General features: G+C 36.0%; 2 protein-coding genes across 2 annotated transcripts in view; both read right to left on the bottom strand.

Moving 5' to 3' along the window:
* Positions 1–13,894, bottom strand: part of LOC132557599 (protocadherin Fat 4-like) — a 41,029-nt gene extending 27,135 nt beyond the window's left edge. The window contains exons 1-12 of the mRNA XM_060222108.1: positions 13,807–13,894; positions 7,739–7,879; positions 6,846–6,989; positions 6,404–6,535; positions 5,780–5,917; positions 5,442–5,554; positions 5,144–5,208; positions 4,241–4,398; positions 3,070–3,258; positions 1,775–1,846; positions 262–1,487; positions 46–153 (exon numbers count right to left, since the gene is read on the bottom strand). Coding sequence (XP_060078091.1) covers positions 46–153; positions 262–1,487; positions 1,775–1,846; positions 3,070–3,258; positions 4,241–4,398; positions 5,144–5,208; positions 5,442–5,554; positions 5,780–5,917; positions 6,404–6,535; positions 6,846–6,989; positions 7,739–7,879; positions 13,807–13,894 — 2,574 coding nt within the window. The remainder of the gene's footprint in view (positions 1–45; positions 154–261; positions 1,488–1,774; positions 1,847–3,069; positions 3,259–4,240; positions 4,399–5,143; positions 5,209–5,441; positions 5,555–5,779; positions 5,918–6,403; positions 6,536–6,845; positions 6,990–7,738; positions 7,880–13,806) is intronic.
* A 4,678-nt stretch (positions 13,895–18,572) lies between these two features.
* LOC132557598 (mucin-2-like) lies at positions 18,573–20,319 on the bottom strand. The gene is made up of 3 exons (XM_060222107.1): positions 20,307–20,319; positions 18,992–20,155; positions 18,573–18,790 (listed from the first exon to the last, which is right to left on the bottom strand). Exons 1-3 carry the CDS (start codon positions 20,317–20,319, stop codon positions 18,573–18,575), a joined length of 1,395 nt encoding a protein of 464 aa, XP_060078090.1.
* Between the last annotated feature and the right edge of the window lie 4,486 nt (positions 20,320–24,805).

Below are 24,805 nucleotides of genomic sequence, written 5' to 3'. Positions count from 1 at the left end.
CAAGTAATGGACGAGATAAAGAAAAAAATACATAAACAGACTTACGGTGAGAGAGCAGGTCGTTTCACTGCTTTTGAATGCCGTAATTGCAAACCGAAGCTTATTTTCATCCTCGTTTTCTCGGTCAAGTTGTTTATTGGTGAAAACCTCCCCCTTAAATAAATCAAATAAATCGAAATTCAAACTATTTCATAGTACAATATCATACAAGTGCATTTACATTTACAAGACAATCAAAAAAAAGATAAAAACATTTTTTACCGTAGTAATATTGAGAGAGAAATACTCCTGTGCGCTATCGCTCGCAAACTCGAAGTTGCTGTAATCGCTGATATTTGCCGTCAAGACGTATGTACCAGGTGGGCTGTTTTCAAATATATTGGCAACAAAGGTCAGCCCTAGGTTTGTTCCTGGTAGACGAGCCAAGTTTACGGTGACCTGTGCCATTCCGCTTCTCACTCCGTCACTCACTGTCACGTTTAGAAGGTATTTTGACTCTCCTGTTATCTCCACGAATGGTATAACTTCAGTCCTAGTCAATGTCTTGATGACGCCTTTGCTGTCAATACCGAAGTATGAGCTGTCCACGCTGAAGGACAGAGATGTCATGCTGTCAATATCAGTTGCTGTGACTGCACCGACTAACAAACCCGCCAGAGAAGCAGGAAAGATATCAAATGAATATGTGCTACTTGAGAATTGAGGTGCAATGTCGTTGACGTCCGTTATATGTAAAACTACTTTTGTCGAAGCCGTCAATGAACATACCCTGACTTCAATGTTGAAAATAATCGGTGACATATTGCTCTCAAAATCTAGGCGACCAGATCCAACTCTAACGTTGGAGACTCCAAGTGTCAGATTTGTATATGGTAGATCTGTAGATATCAATGTAAATGAATCTGAAATTGAATATTTTAATATAATTGAATTTGTTGACGTGTCCTCCCTTTTGGTGACGTCCATTTCAACTCTAACAATAAGGAATTTTATCGTTAAAGTTTTCGACCCATAAGTAAGGATAAACTTGTCTAGAAAAGCAGCAATATCGGACTGTCCCGTGATGGTAGTGAGGTTGATAGAATCTCTACAGTACACATTTTCCCCTTGTAACGCGTATTTACTTGATACTGGTGCATCGTAAGATTCTCCAGACCGTAAGGTAGGTAAAGTGGCCAGTAACTGGCCGGAAAACGTTCCATCAGTCACAGTTACACATAATTCTGTGGGTATGGAAACATCCGAGTATGTCTCAAATATGGTGACAATTTCGTCAGAGATTATCAGGTCACTAAATGTCATCTTCGCTTGAATGCTTAAAGCAAAACTCGTATCAGTGTCGGACAATGAGGAATCCAAAATCACTGACACAGCAGTACAGTTAACCTCATACCGGAAGTTGTTATCTGTGAATGCTTTTACAAAAGAAACCTCTGGTATGGTAGTACACAAATTAGCGACGTCATTGGAGAAAGGGATGGAAAAAACTGCAAAGACAAAGAGATAGATATGTATGGTAAGTATTAAAAACCATTCTTTACCTAATCAATGTAACAGTTATTCATTTCACAAGGGGCTGAAATCATGATCCAACATTCACCAAAGAATTCAATCAATAGTATGACAAAACGTTTTGAAGGGCGTTCGAGTTTACCGCCAACTTTTTTTCTAATCGTTTTGAATAAATCACTAAATAATTCAAAACGTTTCTGAATACACAAGATCGAAACAACCACCATTTTGATAAGTATTTACAATAGTATTGTGCACTTACGTTGTGTTCCGACAGGTTTTGGTACTTGCAGAGTTACAGTGAGGTTGTGATAAGCAAACAGGTCTGTCGGTGCTATAGACAATAAAGTAATAACAATCAATAATCGATAAGCACATTTTAAAAGCTAATTGATATGAAAATAGATCAATGATAACGAACTTTCAGAAATAATTTGAGTTTAAAAGTGACGCTGATATCGCTATACCAACGAAATTAAACAAGGATTAGGATCAGCACATTTTTGTTAAAACAGTCCCTCATACATGCTTAGCCAATCAAAATATTCCTTTCAACCACCAATGATTTAAAAGCTAACGAGGCATTCAAGTCATCGATCGATAAGGATGAGGATGAAGGCCGAGGTATATAAAAATGCTTTAAATGTTTATCTCTACGTGGCATTTCTGCCAAATTGTTGTCCTCATTAATACCTAATGTACGTATCCGTACTTCGTCGTGTCTATCCCTGAACGGTAAAGGTATTAGAATAAACTGATAAAACAACGGACATCATGGACATGCTTCGACAAGTGATATCAGATTCATCATACACTAACTGTTAGTACATTCTGTGATTTGAACATATGTATGTATTTATCCAGTAGCAATAGGAAACAGTGATATGTGAAATGTAATTTCATTTAGTTATCATATTACAATTGTAACTGATCCCTGAATTGAAAAAGTCTGCCGTTACCGACAAGCTCATTTGGAAGTTGAAAAAAAAAAGAATCGGAATATGTCTCTATCATTTTATTCTCCAGCTTACACGTCCTTAGCATATTCATAATCATACAAGTCTACAATGTAGAGGTCGATTAAAATCTGATAGTTTGAATAGTATCCTATATGCATTTGGTGTTTAACTATCTTTCTGCAAATATCAAACTTTTCACGGTTTCGGAGCTGACTAGCCTGAGCTGGCCCACTCCTTTACAAGAAACCGTAGATTTTGACACTCCCGAATCCTGCGGATGCGTGATATTGAATCTATTTAGATTAACTTTTGATACGACGTAGCTATACTGAAGTTAACATTCCTTACAGAAAGAGTATGTATTACATGGGTTTAGCTTACATTCATTACTAAAGGTAGTTAAAGCCCTTCAAACAAAGAAACTGGTCTAAGTATATCTTCATCAGTTAGAAGGCAAAATTACACAGATTCATGAAGAAAAGTTTAAAGTTAAATATGACAATATAAGCAGTCCCAGACATTTCTAGCATATATATATATCAGTTGTAACTTTATAATTTGGGTTCACACAGAAGTGTTGACATGAGGAGACACCTACCAGGTGTGCAGTTCCTTTGGTCCTTAGTTTGAATGAAGCCCGATTCACAGCGACATCTCCAAACTCCTAGCCTGTCCACACACGCACTGTTAGGTGTCACACAGATACCAGTGGCGCTGTGATCTCCACACCGACCGTTCAGGGGGATATCTGTTCTGTTGGCCGAAGTCTGCACACAGGGTACTTGCTCTACAATGGATAACACATTTTTTCTTACTGGTTGTGTAATATGGTTGTTATTTCATCTTGGTTTCTACATATCTATATCTTTATTATTTTGATGAAAATATTGTTGTAATAACAAGTTCTTGAAAAACGCCACCCATATTCCGTTTGCATGAAAGAAGCTGTTTCTGTTAAACTTATCGATGAAATTATGTATATTCTAGATGATGGCATGTTATAACTGACCAAAATATCTCAAAAATCTTAACACTTGTAACTTGCTGAAGTTCCCAATTTTAGGGAAACATACTTAACACGAAAAATAATCGACATCTTTCATCATTTAGGTGTAGAACATTTACAACATTTACGATAGACACAATATAACAGATATCATAATCATTGATCAGTCAAAACGAAGATTAATATTTTGCAAAACATCTTGCACTATAACGGAAGACATACAAAAAATAAATGTTATAATGAGTTTATTACTATTTACCTATAAATTATGGATAAAGCTTCCGAACAATGTAATTTTATCTCTGTTCATAGAGATAAAAAATAATCTCTAAATATCATACCAAAAGGTGTTTTCGCAACAATATGAAGTATTTTGGTTTATTAGACAATACGAAGAGGTTCTGTGGTATATCATTATAATACATTCTGTTAGATGAAACAAATGAGATATTTGGTAGAAAATGAAAATGATGCGTTTATGAAAAAAAGTCCTGCTTTCCTGGGGCTAAATTTTCGTAGTCTTTTTGAATGCCTATTTTCCAGACACTTGCTTTCGTGAATAATATAGCTCAATGATTTTTTTAGATAAACAGAATAAAATGTATACGGAATATTCCAAAAACCCTCTTAGATATTGGGCGCAGATAGCAATCGAAAAAGAAACACTGATTGACTGAAATGTGTTTAAGGTCAGTCCAAATGATCAGGCTTAGTAAAGTAACCCAGATATATTGTGTTTCTATAGATGCCAGACAACGCCTACCTGATTCAGTAACGGCGATAGAGTTAGGATCAATGCTTGTGATGAAGTTCAAATTGTTGAGATTAGCCGCTTGACCATTGACCACAGCTGTTTGCAGTGTATCAGGTGTTACGGACTTGGACAGTGTGACAACGTAGTCTATTTTGATACTGCCTGGCCTTTGAAAGACAATGTACACCTCAAATAAAACTTTTGCATCAATCTAGATTTCATTGCTTCATTCATAAAATTGATTCTGGTTGATTCTAATTAAGAATGAAAGAGAACAGCATTTTAACGAGCACTAAACTAATGCAGCAACAATAAGGTGCTGTTGATAAAGAGGATGTCAAGGTTATTACTGATGGAGGGGATGTCAAGGTTACTGGTAATGTAGGGGACGTCAAAGGTTTCTGGTGATGTAGGGGATGTCAAAGGTTGCTGGTAATGTAGGGGATGTCAAAAGTTTTTGGTGATGAAGGGGAGGTCAAGATTACTAGTGACGGAAGAAATGTCAAGAGTCAAGAGTGCTGTTGATAAAGAGGATGTCAAGGTTATTACTGATGAAGGGGTTGTCATGGTTACTGGTAATGTAGGGGATGTCAAAGGTTTCTGGTGATGTAGGGGATGTCAAAGGTTGCTGGTAATGTAGGGGATGCCAAAGGTTACTGGTGATGTAGGGGGTGTCAAATGTTACTGGTGATGTAGGGGATGTCAATGGTTACTGGTGATGTAGGGGGTGTCAAAGGTTACTGGTGATGTAGGGGATGTCAAGATTACTGGTGATGTAGGGGGTGTCAAGGTTACTGATGATGAAGAGCGGGTTAAGGTTGCTCCGGAGGAAGAGTATGCTGATGATATAGGTGATGTGTAGGTCGATTGTGATGAAGAAATCAATATAACTGTGGACAAAAAAAAACTTACGATAAAAGGGTCAGAACAACTGCTAGCAGTACGTTACCAAGTTCGCTTTGAAGGATTATTCTAAGCTGAGAAAGAAAATGAAAGAGCATTTACATTATGGACATTAAAGTATCGATACACATAGGAATCAGATCGTAATCAGGTCTGGTGGTACATTTGAACTAAGATAGTACGCAATACTGTTTTATAACCGAATAGCGTTTGAGATGCAATGTAATTTCAGCGAGTAAAACAAATCGCGGAAGAAAGCCTTTCTAATTTTTTGAATGATAACGGAAGTAGATATGTTCATCCTTACATCTCCTGCAATTTGTTTAGAAGCGTCACTTTCCAGATCGTTCATTTCTATTGTAAACACCTGATTCAATGTCAAACTGCAATCATATGTTTTAAGTTCAGGCTCGCTGTTCCCTGAAAAGTGTCAAACCGTAATAACATTAATATATTTGTTTGAGAAATCCTATTGTAAAGTACATTATGTATAGGTCACTACAAAAATACATGTCCGAGAAACGATATATAAATAAAGACATTGACTTATCCTTCGAACGAGGCTTACTAACATATATAATAACATGGATATACTCAAATTCAAAGTCGACAATCAATTAGGACAGGTTCGTTTCTAAACCGTACTTGGAGCACAGGTACCACCAGTCTCTGCCCCGTTAGTGTCGTAGAATCCTGTTACACAAGCACAGTTCCCCTTGCACTCAGAATCGGCCGTTCCGCATTCACCATCAACATTGTTACACGTGTCACCAAGTTCCAGTTCTGTTAACAATGACCAAAACAGCTGATTCATTTACACGTGCAGATGAAGCAGAGAGTAACTCCATTTACATAATTATGCTAATTTTTATTTCTCATTTATTATTAAACATTATGACAATGTTATCTACCGGCGTTGTATCATTTACAATTAAATTATATTTTGTACATACCTAATAAACAGAGATAATGTTTTCAGGGTAGTCAAAGCCATTACTCGCACGACCACTACAATAAATTTTATAGCAATCGGGATGGCGTCATTGCATCGTGTAAAAGGACAGCTTTGTCACTGAATAAGTATCACAATCTGCTAGATCAAATTGGAATATAACGACCAAAACGTTAAGTGTAACCATTGCACTCTCTTTAAAGAGTATACGAAGACAATATGAATGACATTTGAACATAACTTGCAAAGCTCTCTTTCACACTGATTAGAACACCTGAATACCAGATCAGTAATTTTCCAAGCTTGATTGAACCAACCTGCAGCACAACTGCTTCCAAGTATATAAAATCCGGCGTTGCAATCACAGGTGTTGGTGTCTCCACATTCTGCATTTTCGTCCGCGCATTGGTTAGATACACCAGAAGCACAGCTTGCCCCAATGGCTATTTCTGTATTGAAATAATAAAGGTTCATATATATATAAGATACGCTGACAATATGCTGAAATGATTTAAACTAGTATTCACAACAAGGTTATGGTTAAGGAATTCAAACCTTTGTCATCAACTCCACATAATGAGAAGAGAATATTGAGCAAACAGGTATAAATGCATATTGTAAACATTTGCTACGAAAAAAAGAAACTGAGTAATGATAGCTTATCAAGCTTGATTATAAGAAGATTATATCACCTTTGATGTAAAATAATCTCAAAACAATTTCCCCTGGATGAAAAATATCTTTACAGTAATATCTTACTTTCTTCACATTTGCCAGCAGGGCTCCTGTAGAATGCCAGCTGACAGCCACACGAGGCAATGCCACCATTCACCTTGCAATCAGCGTTAGGATCCGTACACTGGTCAGGGATTCCAAGAGAACACGTCTGACCAAGTGATAATTCTGTAGAACGTAATCGAAAGGATAATTAGAATTATGTAAGTGATCAAACGCAAGAATGCATCAAACATTAAACAATGAAGAATTAGCAAAGACTAGTTAACATTATTCATTGAAATGGTAGATAAGGCACGAAATTCTCTGTAAAAGGATCGATGAATTTTAGCCATTTGGTGTCCATGTCTTCCCGTTCGAACGACGCATCACATGTATTTTGATCATATATGTTCATGAGTATAATCATTTATGCCTGGTGTAGCTTTGGCAGAGCTGACTAGAGTAAAAAGTATCTCAGGGTTGTTTTTCTTCAATGTGGACGTATATCCATAATGTACTATTTTCCGGCTAAAGCCAAAACGAGAATGCGACTCACTCACTGTATTGTTTTCTACTGGTGAGCATATTTTAGTCGTCTTTAAAGGAAATCCATTTTTCTTTATTTATTTATTTATCTATTTTTTCGTAGTGCGTATAAAAAATATTACAAATACTATTTAAAATGAGAAAATCGCACATTCACATTTTTTGCGTGATTTTCATCATCGGAAAAAGATATTTACAAAAATAAACATAGCGGTAGAACGGTAATACACTCTCTTTGTAGTCTGAAATCCTATTCGGTGGTCAACATAGCTTTGATTCCTTCAAAATCTTCTGCTTAACTAGGTCAATATGTTTTTACCAATATAACAAATGAGAGAGTTTGGTAAAATTAGCAGTACATTCCATGTGTTATATGTTTTCAAACTTACCGCTGAGACAGCTTCCAGCATCAGCAAGTCCGTTCGAGTCGAAAAAATCATTCGCGCAGACACATTTTCCTTGGACACACTCAGAATTTGATTCATTACATGCAGAAGGTGCGAAGGTACAGTTAGCTCCAAGAGGAATTTCTGACCATAGTAAACGTATGTATTTACAGTAATTACAATAAACATAATCTATACAGTACATTCCCAGGTAAAGATTAACAGGGATAACAGCATTGGTCTCCAGTATTTAGATATATAAAGAATACATTTAACATGCATAGAGAGTACCAGAAACATGACATCATATGTATTATCAATTACAGATGGTAATTGACCAAACGGCACGAAAAATCCAACATTACTCTTTCATTGAAGAAATAATGAAAAAGATGTTGTTTAATATAGCTTTAATAAAAACAGAAATGATTGAAGTATGCTCGTACACACACTGAGTAAACAAAATACACGGAATCACAAAACTAATATTATATCATCATAAACAGAAAAAGGAAACAAAGATAAGAAATATTTTAAGTTTTAAAAAATGCACAGAATTAGAAATATCTATGTTAAATTTATTGCAGACAATAAACATTGCAACATTGATATGAAACATTGAAACTGAAACATTGAAATGACATGCTAAAACATTGATACAACACACTGAAACATTGATATGACACACTGAAACATTGATATGACACACTGAAAAAATGAAATGACACACTGAACATTTATATGACACACTGAAACATTGATATGACATACTGAAACATTGATATGACACACTGAACATTTATATGACACACTGAAACATTGATATGACACACTGAAACATTGATATGACACACTGAAACATTGAAATGACACACTGAAACATTGATATGACACACTGAAACATTGATATGACACACTGAAACATTGAAATGACACACTGAAACATTGATATGACACACTGAAACATTGAAATGACACACTGAAACATTGATATGACACACTGAAACATTGAAATGACACACTGAAACATTTATATGATACACTGAACATTTGAAATGTCCATTAATATGACACATAGAAACATTTTATGCCACAGAGAAACATTCAAATGACACACTGAAACATTGATATGACACACTGAAACATTGAAATGACACACTGAAACATTGATATGACACACTTAAACATTGGTGTCGCACATTGAAACATGGATATGACACATTGAAACATGGATATGACACATTGAAATATGGATATGACATATTGAAACATGGATATGGCACATTGAAACATGGATATGGCACACTTAAACATGGGTATGGCACACTTAAACATTGGTGTCGCACATTGAAACATGGATATGACACATTGAAACATTGATATGACACACTGAAACATTGATATGACACACTGAAACATTGAAATGACACACTGAAACATTGATATGACACACTGAAACATTTGACACACTGAAACATTGATATGACACATTGAAACATTGAAATGACACACTGAACATTGAAATGACACACTGAAACATTGATATGACACACTGAAACATTGATATGACACATTGAAACATTGAAATGACACACTGAACATTGAAATGACACACTGAAACATTGATATGACACACTGAAACATTGAAATGACACACTGAAACATTTATATGATACACTGAACATTTGAAATGTCCATTAAAATGACACATAGAAACATTTTATGCCACACAGAAACATTCAAATGACACAATGAAACATTTATAAGGCTCATTGACACATGAATATGACACATTGAAACATTGATATGACACACTGAAACATTTATATGACACACTGAAACATTGATATGACACACTGAAACATTGATATGACACACTGAAACATTGAAATGACACACTGAAACATTGATATGACACACTGAAACATTGATATGACACACTGAAACATTGAAATGACACACTGAACATTGAAATGACACACTGAAACATTGATATGACACACTGAAACATTGAAATGACACACTGAAACATTTATATGATACACTGAACATTTGAAATGTCCATTAAAATGACACATAGAAACATTTTATGCCACACAGAAACATTCAAATGACACAATGAAACATTTATAAGGCTCACTGACACATGGATATGACACATTGAAACATTGATATGACACATTGAAACATTGAAATGACACACTGAACATTGAAATGACACACTGAAACATTGATATGACACACTGAAACATTGAAATGACACACTGAAACATTTATATGATACACTGAACATTTGAAATGTCCATTAAAATGACACATAGAAACATTTTATGCCACACAGAAACATTCAAATGACACAATGAAACATTTATAAGGCTCATTGACACATGAATATGACACATTGAAACATTGATATGACACACTGAAACATTGATATGACACACTGAAACATTTATATGACACACTGAAACATTGATATGACACACTGAAACATTGATATGACACACTGAAACATTGATATGACACACTGAAACATTGATATGACACACTGAAACATTGATATGACACACTGAAACATTGAAATGACACACTGAAACATTGATATGACACACTGAAACATTGATATGACACACTGAAACATTGAAATGACACACTGAACATTGAAATGACACACTGAAACATTGATATGACACACTGAAACATTGAAATGACACACTGAAACATTTATATGATACACTGAACATTTGAAATGTCCATTAAAATGACACATAGAAACATTTTATGCAACACAGAAACATTCAAATGACACAATGAAACATTTATAAGGCTCATTGACACATGGATATGACACACTGAAACATTGATATGACACACTGAAACATTTATATGACACACTGAAACATTGATATGACACACTGAAACATTGATATGACACACTGAAACATTGAAATGACACACTGAAACATTTGAAATGTCCATTAATATGACACACTGAAACATTTTATGCCACACAGAAACATTCAAATGACACACTGAAACATTGATATGACACTGAAACATTGAAATGACACACTGAAACATTGATATGACACACTTAAACATTGGTGTCGCACATTGAAACATGGATATGACACATTGAAACATGGATATGACACATTGAAACATGGATATGGCACATTGAAACATGGATATGGCACACTTAAACATGGGTATGGCACACTTAAACATTGGTGTCGCACATTGAAACATGGATATGACACATTGAAACATTGATATGACACACTGAAACATTGATATGACACACTGAAACATTGAAATGACACACTGAAACATTGATATGACACACTGAAACATTTGACACACTGAAACATTGATATGACACACTAAAACATTGAAATGACACACTGAAACATTGAAATGACACACTGAAACATTTGACACACTGAAACATTGATATGACACATTGAAACATTGAAATGACACACTGAACATTGAAATGACACACTGAAACATTGATATGACACACTGAAACATTGAAATGACACACTGAAACATTTATATGATACACTGAACATTTGAAATGTCCATTAAAATGACACATAGAAACATTTTATGCCACACAGAAACATTCAAATGACACAATGAAACATTTATAAGGCTCATTGACACATGAATATGACACATTGAAACATTGATATGACACACTGAAACATTGAAATGACACACTGAAACATTGATATGACACACTGAAACATTGATATGACACACTGAAACATTGAAATGACACACTGAAACATTGATATGACACACTGAAACATTGATATGACACACTGAAACATTGAAATGACACACTGAACATTGAAATGACACACTGAAACATTGATATGACACACTGAAACATTGAAATGACACACTGAAACATTTATATGATACACTGAACATTTGAAATGTCCATTAAAATGACACATAGAAACATTTTATGCCACACAGAAACATTCAAATGACACAATGAAACATTTATAAGGCTCACTGACACATGGATATGACACATTGAAACATTGATATGACACATTGAAACATTGAAATGACACACTGAACATTGAAATGACACACTGAAACATTGATATGACACACTGAAACATTGATATGACACACTGAAACATTTATATGATACACTGAACATTTGAAATGTCCATTAAAATGACACATAGAAACATTTTATGCCACACAGAAACATTCAAATGACACAATGAAACATTTATAAGGCTCATTGACACATGAATATGACACATTGAAACATTGATATGACACACTGAAACATTGATATGACACACTGAAACATTGATATGACACACTGAAACATTGATATGACACACTGAAACATTGAAATGACACACTGAAACATTGATATGACACACTGAAACATTGATATGACACACTGAAACATTGATATGACACACTGAAACATTGAAATGACACACTGAAACATTGATATGACACACTGAAACATTGATATGACACACTGAAACATTGAAATGACACACTGAACATTGAAATGACACACTGAAACATTGATATGACACACTGAAACATTGAAATGACACACTGAAACATTTATATGATACACTGAACATTTGAAATGTCCATTAAAATGACACATAGAAACATTTTATGCCACACAGAAACATTCAAATGACACAATGAAACATTTATAAGGCTCATTGACACATGGATATGACACACTGAAACATTGAAATGACACACTGAAACATTGTTATGACACTGAAACATTGATATCACACACTGAAACATTGATATGACACACTGAAACATTGATATGATACACTGAACATTTGAAATGTCCATTAATATGACACACTGAAACATTTTATGCCACACAGAAACATTCAAATGACACACTGAAACATTGATATGACACTGAAACATTGAAATGACACACTGAAACATTGATATGACACACTTAAACATTGGTGTCGCACATTGAAACATGGATATGACACATTGAAACATGGATATGACACATTGAAACATGGATATGGCACACTTAAACATGGGTATGGCACACTTAAACATTGGTGTCGCACATTGAAACATGGATATGACACATTGAAACATTGATATGACACACTGAAACATTGATATGACACACTGAAACATTGAAATGACACACTGAAACATTGATATGACACACTGAAACATTGAAATGACACACTGAAACATTGATATGACACACTTAAACATTGGTGTCGCACATTGAAACATGGATATGACACATTGAAACATGGATATGACACATTGAAATATGGATATGACATATTGAAACATGGATATGGCACATTGAAACATGGATATGGCACACTTAAACATGGGTATGGCACACTTAAACATTGGTGTCGCACATTGAAACATGGATATGACACATTGAAACATTGATATGACACACTGAAACATTGATATGACACACTGAAACATTGAAATGACACACTGAAACATTGATATGACACACTGAAACATTTGACACACTGAAACATTGATATGACACACTAAAACATTGAAATGACACACTGAAACATTGAAATGACACACTGAAACATTTGACACACTGAAACATTGATATGACACATTGAAACATTGAAATGACACACTGAACATTGAAATGACACACTGAAACATTGATATGACACACTGAAACATTGAAATGACACACTGAAACATTTATATGATACACTGAACATTTGAAATGTCCATTAAAATGACACATAGAAACATTTTATGCCACACAGAAACATTCAAATGACACAATGAAACATTTATAAGGCTCATTGACACATGGATATGACACATTGAAATGACACACTGAAACATTGAAATGACACACTGAAACATTGATATGACACACTTAAACATTGGTGTCGCACATTGAAACATGGATATGACACATTGAAACATGGATATGACACATTGAAATATGGATATGACACATTGAAACATGGATCTGACACATTAAAACCTGGATCTGATACATTGAAACATGGATATCGCACACTTACGCATGGGTATGGCACACTTAAACATGGATATGGCACATTGAAACATGGATATGGCACACTTAAACATGGGTATGGCACACTTAAACATTGGTGTCGCACATTGAAACATGGATATGACACATTGAAACATGGATATGACACACTGAAACATTGATATGACACACTGAAACATTTGACACACTGAAACATTGATATGACACACTAAAACATTGTTATGACACACTGAAACATTGAAATGACACATTGAAACATTTGACACACTGAAACATTGATATGACACACTGAAACATTGAAATGACACACTGAACATTGAAATGACACACTGAAACATTGATATGACACACTGAAACATTGAAATGACACACTGAAACATTTATATGATACACTGAACATTTGAAATGTCCATTAAAATGACACATAGAAACATTTTATGCCACACAGAAACATTCAAATGACACAATGAAACATTTATAATGCTCATTGACACATGGATATGACACATTGAAACATTGATATGGCACACTGAAACATTGATATGACACACTGAAACATTGGTGTCGCACATTGAAACATGGATATGACACATTGAAACATGGATCTGGCACATTGAAACATGGATATGGCACACATATACATTGGTGTCGCACATTTAAACATAGATATGACACATTGAAACATGGATATGACACATTGAAACATGGATATGACACATTGAAACATGGATATGACACATTGAAACATGGATCTGATACATTGAAACATGGATATGGCACACTTAAACATTGGTGTCGCATATCTAAACATAGATATGACACATTGAAACATGGATATGACACATTGAAACATGGATCTGATACATTGAAACATGGATATGGCACACATATACATTGGTGTCGCACATTTAAACATAGATATGACACATTGAAACATGGATATGACACATTGAAACATGGATATGACACATTGAAACATGGATCTGATACATTGAAACATGGACATACATTGAAACATGGATATGGCACACTTAAACATTGGTGTCGCATATCTAAACATAGATATGACACATTGAAACATGGATATGACACATTGAAACATGGATATGGCACACATATACATTGGTGTCGCACATTTAAACATAGATATGACACATTGAAACATGGATATGACACATTGAAACATGGATATGGCACACTTAAACATTGGTGTCGCACATTTAAACATAGATATGACACATTGAAACATGGATATGAAACATTGAAACATGGATATGGCACACATATACATTGGTGTCGCATATTTAAACATAGATATGACACATTGAAACATGGATATGACACATTGAAATATGGATATGACACATTGAAATATGGATATGACACATTGAAACATGGATCTGATACACTGAAACATTGGTGTCGCATATTTAAACATAGATATGACACATTGAAACATGGATATGACACACTGAAACATAGATATGACACATTGAAACATGGATATGACACATTGAAACATGGATCTGACACATTGTAACATGGATATGGTACACTGAAACATTAATAAGGCTCATTGAAATATTCATATTGAACACTGAAACGTTTATATTGAACACTGAAACATCGATACAGCGCATTAAAACATTTAAAAAAAAATCGCAATTGACACCGAGAAGACACCATAATGATATAGAATGAACATTGAACACTGAAATGTAGATTGAAACGAAAAACATGAGCAGCTAGCTATTCACATGTTAACACTGGCAATACAAGATAAAAAAAACACCGAGAAAGCATAATGTTATAATACCCAGTAAACAGTGAGAAAGCATATAAAATTGAAGATCTGACAATCAAATTAAAACATGCATAATACTTACCGAAACACTGACAAAGCATTATAAAGCCACATTAAGCGCTTGGTGTTTCATCATTTCACAATATCAAAATGTAACAAGTGACACAAACCCCTAACGAGTGTTACTCTGTTCATACATTATTTCCAAGGCCCCTGTCTGTACATGTCATTCCACAAGTTGTTTGGTAGGTCCCTCTTTATGCATGGCCTTCAATACTTTATTTACTAGGCCATTCTCTGTATATGACCTTTCATACTTAATTTTAAAGGCCACTGTTTGTACATGACATTTTATTCTTTGTTTCTAGGCCCCTGTCTGTACATGGCCTGCTATACTTTGTTTCTAGGCCCCTGTCTGTAAATGACCTTCTGTACTTTGTTTCTAGACCCCTGTCTGTACACGACCTTTTATACTTTGTTTCTAGGCCCCTGTCTTTAACTGACCTTCTATACTTTGTTTCTAGGCCCCTGTCTTTACCTGACCTTCTATACTTTGTTTCTAGTCCCCTGTCTTTACCTGACCTTCTATACTTTGTTTCTAGTCCACTATCTTTACCTGACCTTCTATACTTTGTTTCTAGTCCACTGTCTGTACATGACCTTTTATACTTTGTTTCTAGTCCCCTGTCTTTACCTGACCTTCTATAGTTTTTTTCTAGTCCACTGTCTTTACCTGACCTTCTATACTTTGTTTCTAGTCCACTGTCTTTACCTGACCTTCTATACTTTGTTTCTAGTCCACTGTCTTTACCTGACCTTCTATACTTTGTTTCTAGTCCACTGTCTGTACATGACCTTCTATACTTTGTTTCTAGTCCCCTGTCTTTAACTGGCCTTCTATGCTTTGTTTCTAGTCCCCTGTCTTTACCTGACCATCTATACTTTGTTTCTAGTCCACTGTCTTTACCTGACCTTCTATACTTTGTTTCTAGTCCCCTGTCTTTAACTGGCCTTCTATACTTTGTTTCTAGTCCCCTGTCTTTACCTGACCATCTATACTTTGTTTCTAGTCCCCTGTCTTTACCTGACCTTCTATACTTTGTTTCTAGTCCACTGTCTTTACCTGACCTTCTATACTTTGTTTCTAGTCCACTGTCTTTACCTGACCTTCTATACTTTGTTTCTAGTCCACTGTCTGTACATGACCTTCTATACTTTGTTTCTAGTCCCCTGTCTTTACCTGACCTTCTATAGTTTGTTTCTAGTCCACTGTCTTTACCTGACCTTCTATACTTTGTTTCTAGTCCACTGTCTTTACCTGACCTTCTATACTTTGTTTCTAGTCCACTGTCTTTACCTGACCTTCTATACTTTGTTTCTAGTCCACTGTCTTTACCTGACCTCCTATAGTTTGTTTCTAGTCCACTGTCTTTACCTGACCTTCTATACTTTGTTTTCTAGGCCCCTGTCTGTACATGACCTTCTATACTTTGTTTCTAGTCCACTGTCTTTACCTGACCTTCTATACTTTGTTTCTAGTCCCCTGTCTTTAACTGGCCTTCTATACTTTGTTCCTAGTCCCCTGTCTTTAACTGGCCTTCTATACTTTGTTCCTAGTCCCCTGTCTTTACCTGACCTTCTATACTTTGTTTCTAGTCCACTGTCTTTACCTGACCTCCTATAGTTTGTTTCTAGTCCACTGTCTTTACCTGACCTTCTATACTTTGTTTTCTAGGCCCCTGTCTGTACATGACCTTCTATACTTTGTTTCTAGTCCACTGTTTTTACCTGACCTTCTATACTTTGTTTCTAGTCCCCTGTCTTTAACTGGCCTTCTATACTTTGTTCCTAGTCCCCTGTCTTTACCTGACCATCTATACTTTGTTTCTAGTCCACTGTCTTTACCTGACCTTCTATACTTTGTTTCTAGTCCACTGTCTGTACATGACCTTCTATAGTTTGTTTCTAGTCCCCTGTCTTTACCTGACCTTCTATAGTTTGTTTCTAGTCCACTCTCTTTACCTGACCTTCTATACTTTGTTTCTAGTCCCCTGTCTTTACCTGACCTTCTATAGTTTGTTTCTAGTCCCCTGTCTTTACCTGACCTTCTATAGTTTGTTTTCTAGGCCCCTGTCTGTTCATGACCTTCTATAGTTTGTTTCTAGGCCTCTGTCTTTACCTGACCTTCTATACTTTGTTTCTAGTCCCCTGTCTTTACCTGACCTTCTATACTTTGTTTCTAGTCCCCTGTCTTTACCTGACCTTCTATACTTTGTTTCTAGTCCACTGTCTTTACCTGACCTTCTATACTTTGTTTCTAGTCCACTGTCTGTACATGACCTTCTATACTTTGTTTCTAGTTCTCTGTCTTTACCTGACCTTCTATACTTTGTTTCTAGGCCTCTGTCTTTACCTGACCTTCTATACTTTGTTTCTAGTCCCCTGTCATTACCTGACCTTCTATACATTGTTTCTAGTCCCCTGTCTTTACCTGACCTTCTATACTTTGTTTCTAGTCCCCTGTCTTTACCTGACCTTCTATACTTTGTTTTCTAGGCCCCTGTCTTTACCTGACCTTCTATACTTTGTTTCTAGTCCACTGTCTTTACCTGACCTTCTATACTTTGTTTCTAGTCCCCTGTCTTTACCTGACCTTCTATACTTTGTTTCTAGTCCCCTGTTTTTACCTGACCTTCTATACTTTGTTTCTAGTCCCCTGTCTTTACCTGACCTTCTATAGTTTGTTTTCTAGGCCCCTGTCTCTTCATGACCTTCTATAGTTTGTTTCTAGTCCACTGTCTTTACCTGACCTTCTATACTTTGTTTCTAGTCCCCTGTCTTTACCTGACCTTCTATAGTTTGTTTCTAGGCCTCTGTCTTTACCTGACCTTCTATAGTTTGTTTCTAGGCCCCTGTCTGTTCATGACCTTCTATACTTTGATTCTAAGCCCCTGTCTGTTCATGACCTTCTATGTCTTGTTTTTAGCTTTAAGTGTTGAAAGGTTTGTTGTAGCCTTGGAAGTGGTGATCGTAGGTGTGAAATTGGTAGGTGTGGAAGAGGTTGTTGCATAGGCGGTGATGGTTGTATGTTGTGTAGTAATAGCAGGACGTGGTGTAGATGTAGTGGTAATTGTTGTGTTAAAGTGTATTTTAATGTTTGTTAATACTGAGGATACTGTTGAGGCGACTGAAAAAGAACAGGATGAAAAATATATTTATGGCATTTATCATCACAGTATCGTCATCATTATAAATACTTACATAGAGAGTAACCTATAAGAAGTATAGTCCGTCGACCGGCTCCTCAGGGAAGAAATACATCAGCATTCTTTCTTCTACTTGTCCGTTGTAGCAGAACTTTAAACGTATAAAGATGAAATTAACTCACCTGGATTGTCTGTCGTTGTTGTAGTAGTTGGTGTGGTAGTGGTTGTGGGAGTGGTAGTGGTGGTTGTGGGAGTGGTAGTGGTGGTTGTGGGAGTGGAAGTGGTGGTTGTGGGTGTGGTAGTGGTGGTTGTAGGTGTAGTAGTGGTGGTTGTGGGAGTGGTAGTGGTGGTTGTAGGTGTAGTAGTGGTGGTTGTGGGAGTGGTAGTGGTGGTTGTAGGTGTAGTAGTGGTGGTTGTGGGAGTGGTAGTGGTGGTTGTAGGTGTATTAATGGTGGTTGTGGGAGTGGTAGTGGTGGTTGTGGGAGTGGTAGTGGTGGTTGTGGGAGTGGAAGTGGTGGTTGTGGGTGTGGTAGTGGTGGTTGTAGGTGTAGTAGTGGTGGTTGTTGGAGTGGTAGTGGTGGTTGTAGGTGTAGTAGTGGTGGTTGTGGGAGTGGTAGTGGTGGTTGTAGGTGTAATAGTGGTGGTTGTGGGAGTGGTAGTGGTGGTTGTAGGTGTAGTAGTGGTGGTTGTGGGAGTGGTAGTGGTGGTTGTAGGTGTAGTAATGGTGGTAATGGGAGTGGTAGTGGTGGTTGTAGGTGTAGTAGTGGTGGTTGTGGGATTGGTAGTGGTGGTTGTGGGAGTAGTAGTGGTGGTTGTGGGAGTGGTAGTGGTGGTTGTAGGTTCTGTAGTTGTAGTTGTAGGGTCTGTAGTTGTAGGTTCTGTAGTTGTAGGTTCTGTAGTTGTAGTTGTAGGGTCTGTAATTGTAGTTGTAGGGTCTGTAGTTGTAGGTTCTGTAGTTGTAGGGTATGTAGTTGTAGTTGTAGGGTCTATAGTTGTAGTTGTAGGTTCTGTAGTTGTAGTTGTAGGTTCTGTAGTTGTAGGTTCTGTAGTTGTAGGTTCTGTAGTTGTAGTTGTAGGGTCTATAGTTGTAGGTTCTGTAGTTGTAGTTGTAGGGTCTGTAGTTGTAGGTTCTGTAGTTGTAGTTGTAGGTTCTGTAGTTGTAGTTGTAGGTTCTGTAGTTGTAGGTTCTGTAGTTGTAGTTGTAGGGTCTGTAGTTGTAGGTTCTGTAGTTGTAGGTTCTGTAGTTGTAGTTGTAGGGTCTGTAATTGTAGTTGTAGGGTCTGTAGTTGTAGTTGTAGGGTCTGTAATTCCCGTTGTCTGTGCGGTCGTTGATATGGTCGATTCGTCTGAAAAAAAAACAATAATTAATACAATTGCTCAATTAGTGTTAAACATAAAATCTAAATAAAGTATAGGTTTAAAATAGATACTTACCATACTCACCTTCCCGCCAATCGGGTGACCTTGATCTGCTGAAATGTACCAGTACATACTTACCAGCAGTGTCCATCTTTACTTGCCTATACTGCTATCATGTCAGTGTCATAGTCCTTTTAATGTTGAGAAGAACCAGTTTGCTGATTAAATGCGTGCTGATTGAGGATATACCGCTTCATTCGGCTATTACCACATGCTTCCCATTGTTTTCTCTGATGGTATCTACAAATACAATACGTGAAAAAAACTATCGACCACAACTGTAAACTACTATGGGTAGTCTTCAACATATCCTGTAAACATACCAATTATCTGACTGACGTTCGACATATCCTGTAAACATACCAGTTATCTGACTGACCTTCGACATATCCTGTAAACATACCAGTTATCTTGAGTAACCTCCGACCATTCCTATAAACTTACAAATCATTCTTAGTAACCTTCGACAACTCATATTAACTTACAATTCACTTTCCTTAACATTCCACCTCTCCTGTAAATTTAAAGTTAAGTTAAGTTTACCCTCATTGTACTTCTGTATATAACATGTTAAGTTGCCCTCATTGTACTTCTGTATATAACATGTTTAGTTAACCCTCATTGTACTTCTGTATATAACATGTTAAGTTGCTGTCATTTTACTCCTGTATATAACATGTTAAGTTGCCGTCATTGTACTCCTGTATATAACATGTTATGTTAACCCTGATTGTACTTCTGTATATAACATGTTAAGTTGCCGTCCTTGTACTTCTGTATATAACATGTTTTGTTAACCCTCATTGTACTTTTGTATATAACATGTTAAGTTGCCCTCATTGTACTTCTGTATATAACATGTTAAGTTGCCCTCATTGTACTTCTGTATATAACATGTTAAGTTGCCGTCATTTTACTCCTGTATATAACATGTTAAGTTGCCGTCATTGTACTCCTGTATATAACATGTTATGTTAACCCTGATTGTACTTCTGTATATAACATGTTAAGTTGCCGTCATTGTACTTCTGTATATAACATGTTTTGTTAACCCTCATTGTACTTCTGTATATAACATGTTAAGTTGCCCTCATTGTTCTTCTGTATATAACATGTTAAGTTCCCCTTATTGTACTTCTGTATATAACATGTTTTGTTAACCCTCATTGTACTTCTGTATATAACATGTTAAGTTGCCGTCCTTGTACTTCTGTATATAACATGTTTTGTTAACCCTCATTGTACTTCTGTATATAACATGTTAAGTTGCCCTCATTGTTCTTCTGTATATAACATGTTAAGTTGCCCTCATTGTACTTCTGTATATAACATGTTTTGTTAACCCTCATTGTACTTCTGTATATAACATGTTAAGTTGCCCTCATTGTACTTCTGTATATAACATGTTAAGTTGCCCTCATTGTACTTCTGTATATAACATGTTAAGTTGCCCTCATTGTACTTCTGTATATAACATGTTTTGTTAACCCTCATTGTACTTCTGTATATAACATGTTAAGTTGCCGTCATTTTACTTCTGTATATAACATGTTAAGTTTACCCTCATTGTACTTCTGTATATAACATGTTAAGTTGCCCTCATTGTACTTCTGTATATAAACATGTTAAGTTGCCGTCATTGTACTTCTGTATATAACATGTTAAGTTGCCCTCATTGTACTTCTGTATATAACATGTTAAGTTGCCCTCATTGTACTTCTGTATATAACATGTTACGTTTATCCTCATTGTACTTCTGTATATAACATGTTAAGTTTACCCTCATTGAATCTGTATCTGCCCTTAGACTGTTCACTTGGTAACATAAAATGAACTAAATTGATCCTGGCTCGCATCAGTACCATTTAACTCTATGTTTGTTTTCCCTTCTTTGTTCTTTTTCATGAAACATATCTTTAATTTCGAGAATATCATTAAAATACTTTGATTATCTTTAAAAAAAATACACCATAAATCTTTGATACACTAGACTAGGTTTAAGTCTCGTGACGTGGTTTACAAATCACCCAATGTGCGATTCGAGTTTAATTTTACACATGTGATGAACATCTTTCAATACAAATATATATAACAGTAGAGCCATATAATTGATTAAAATGAATATCATAAAGGTGCTCTTCTTGGACAGTTATGCTGAAGGGCCTGAGTTGAAAATCGCAGGAACTGACCGAGAAAAATTAAAATTCATCAGAAAAACAAGAAAAGGTGCGAATTCCAGAGAATTTCATAATTTTCTATTTAGGATAACTTTGAAAGATGCGTGTGTATACTGAACCGTGCCATTTTTCATGAATATTAAAGACATTTGTTCCCTCTTTGCGTCTGATGACAGGTCTTCCATGACGCGATACAAGCATGTTGTTAAGTATTGTCGTCGTATGATATATTGTAGCAGGGTGAAACATCATGCTGGTGAACAAAAGCCATTCACTTCCTGTTTGATAAAGATCTAAAGAGGTGTCAGATTAACATTCATGTCAGTCAGAGATCTTGGAGACTATGACCAAAAACTTAGAAACAAACTCCTGATAATATATATATGAAGGATATATATATGCCAAAAAAATGAATAAGATAGATGGGTTGTCCTTCTAGGACTTGGTGATTATATGGACCTAAGATGTAGAAATCTAACAGGTGAACTCCTACTTGTATCCCGTAATCCAATATAACATAGCCATACCCGATATCTGTCAGCTGTGAATAGGTTCAGTAGACTCGGGTAATACTTCAAGTCGGTAGCGATCAAACTAGCCCCCTATCTACCTATGAGTTGCTCAATTAAACATCTGGGCGTAAGGTAGTGAATGTGACACAGACATTGCATTGAAAAAGAAAAAAATTGTTAAGCTAAATTCCTGAGAAACCTGCACCCGTGTATTAATAAAACACGCAATATACATTGCATGACTTGTTGGTCACTGAAAATGACTCAGGATCTTACGTGTGTAACTTATATTACAGGATGAGAAGTGATTTTATGTAAGAAAACGCCACACAGAAAGAGTTCTTATGGTCCATGTAACAGGCGTTGTTCCCACGTCTAATCCTAAGGTGAATGTAAAATAAATAAATTCATCGAAAATAATGAAATAATATTTGCATCAAAAACTGTTTGGGAATAATTCAGAAAGCCCCCCGGGTTTACTTCGGTTTGATTTCCAAGACTTAAATGGCAGGTATCGTCGACGAAGCAAAAGACACTCACCCTTCTGGAACACTTAGTCTTATTTTTCCTTGTACATTTCAGTCTGTGCGTCTTTCTTTAGTTTCATCTATCAGGAGTTTGAATAAAAATTCTTTTGACATGTCGGTATTCTCTTTGTTCATATTGTGCAAATGGCACAAGGTGATACACTTTTTACTAACAACTGACTTTACAAATGATGTAACTATTTAAAAGTGTGCCATTGTGTCCTCGAAGGAATTGGAAATCTAAATATCAAATGTGGCCAAAACACTTCCCTGTAAACACGACTAATTGTACATTTGCATATATGGATAATTTTAAGAGGTCAAGCACGAGTGTATACGGCACGTAACTGATAACAGGGTTACGGCAAGCGTTGGGAGTTTAAAAAAACTACCAGCAAAGCTTACCAACCTACAAAATCTAACATCAACCGGAACACATTTGCTTTACTTTTCTATAATACGAAGTGTTTACTCACCATAGTCATTTCTTAGTAACGTTAACAAAAGCCGAACACTTCAGGAATATTTCACATCAACTCCAGTGTCATTCAGTGTCATTCATACCCGTTCACGGAACCAGCAGCATCTGATACAGTATTTTTTACATCTGCACACAGTACTTACAGCATCTGATACAGTATTTTTCACATCTGCACACGGTATTTAAAGTATCTGATCCAGTATTTTTCACATCCGCACACGGCACCTACAGCATCTGATCCAGTATTTTTCCACATCTGCACACGGTATTTAAAGTATCTGACCCTGTATTTTTCACATCTGCACACGGTATCTAAAGCATCTGATCCAGTATTTTTCACATCTGCACACGGTATCTAAAACATCTGATCCAGTATTTTTCCACATCTGCACACGGTATCTAAAGCATCTGATCCAGTATTTTTGACATCTGCACACGGTACCTACAACATCTGATCCAGTATTTTTCACATCTGCACACGGTACTAACAGCATCTGATACAGTATTTTTCACATCTGCACACGGTACTTACAGCATCTGATACAGTATTTTTCACATCTGCACACGGTATCTAAAGTGTCTGATCCAGTATTTTTCACATCCGCACACGGTACCAACAGCATATGAACCAGTAATTTTCACATCCGCACACGGTACCTATAGCATCTGATCCAGTATTTTTCACGATACACGGTAAATACAGCATCTGATCCAGTATTTTAGACATCTGCACACGGTACCTACAGCATCTGATCCAGTATTTTTCACATCTGCACACGGTACCTACAGCATCTGATCCAGTATTTTTCTCATCTGCACACATTATCTAAAGCATCTGATCCAGTATTTTTCACATCTGCACACGGTACTTACAGCATCT

Source organism: Ylistrum balloti, unplaced genomic scaffold (genome assembly GCF_031769215.1).
Source record: "Ylistrum balloti isolate Yb309-2 unplaced genomic scaffold, AGI_CSIRO_Ybal_v1 Utg370700, whole genome shotgun sequence".
In the NCBI taxonomy this organism is placed as follows: Eukaryota; Metazoa; Mollusca; class Bivalvia; order Pectinida; family Pectinidae; genus Ylistrum; species Ylistrum balloti.
This window is presented reverse-complemented; position numbering and strand designations above follow the sequence as displayed.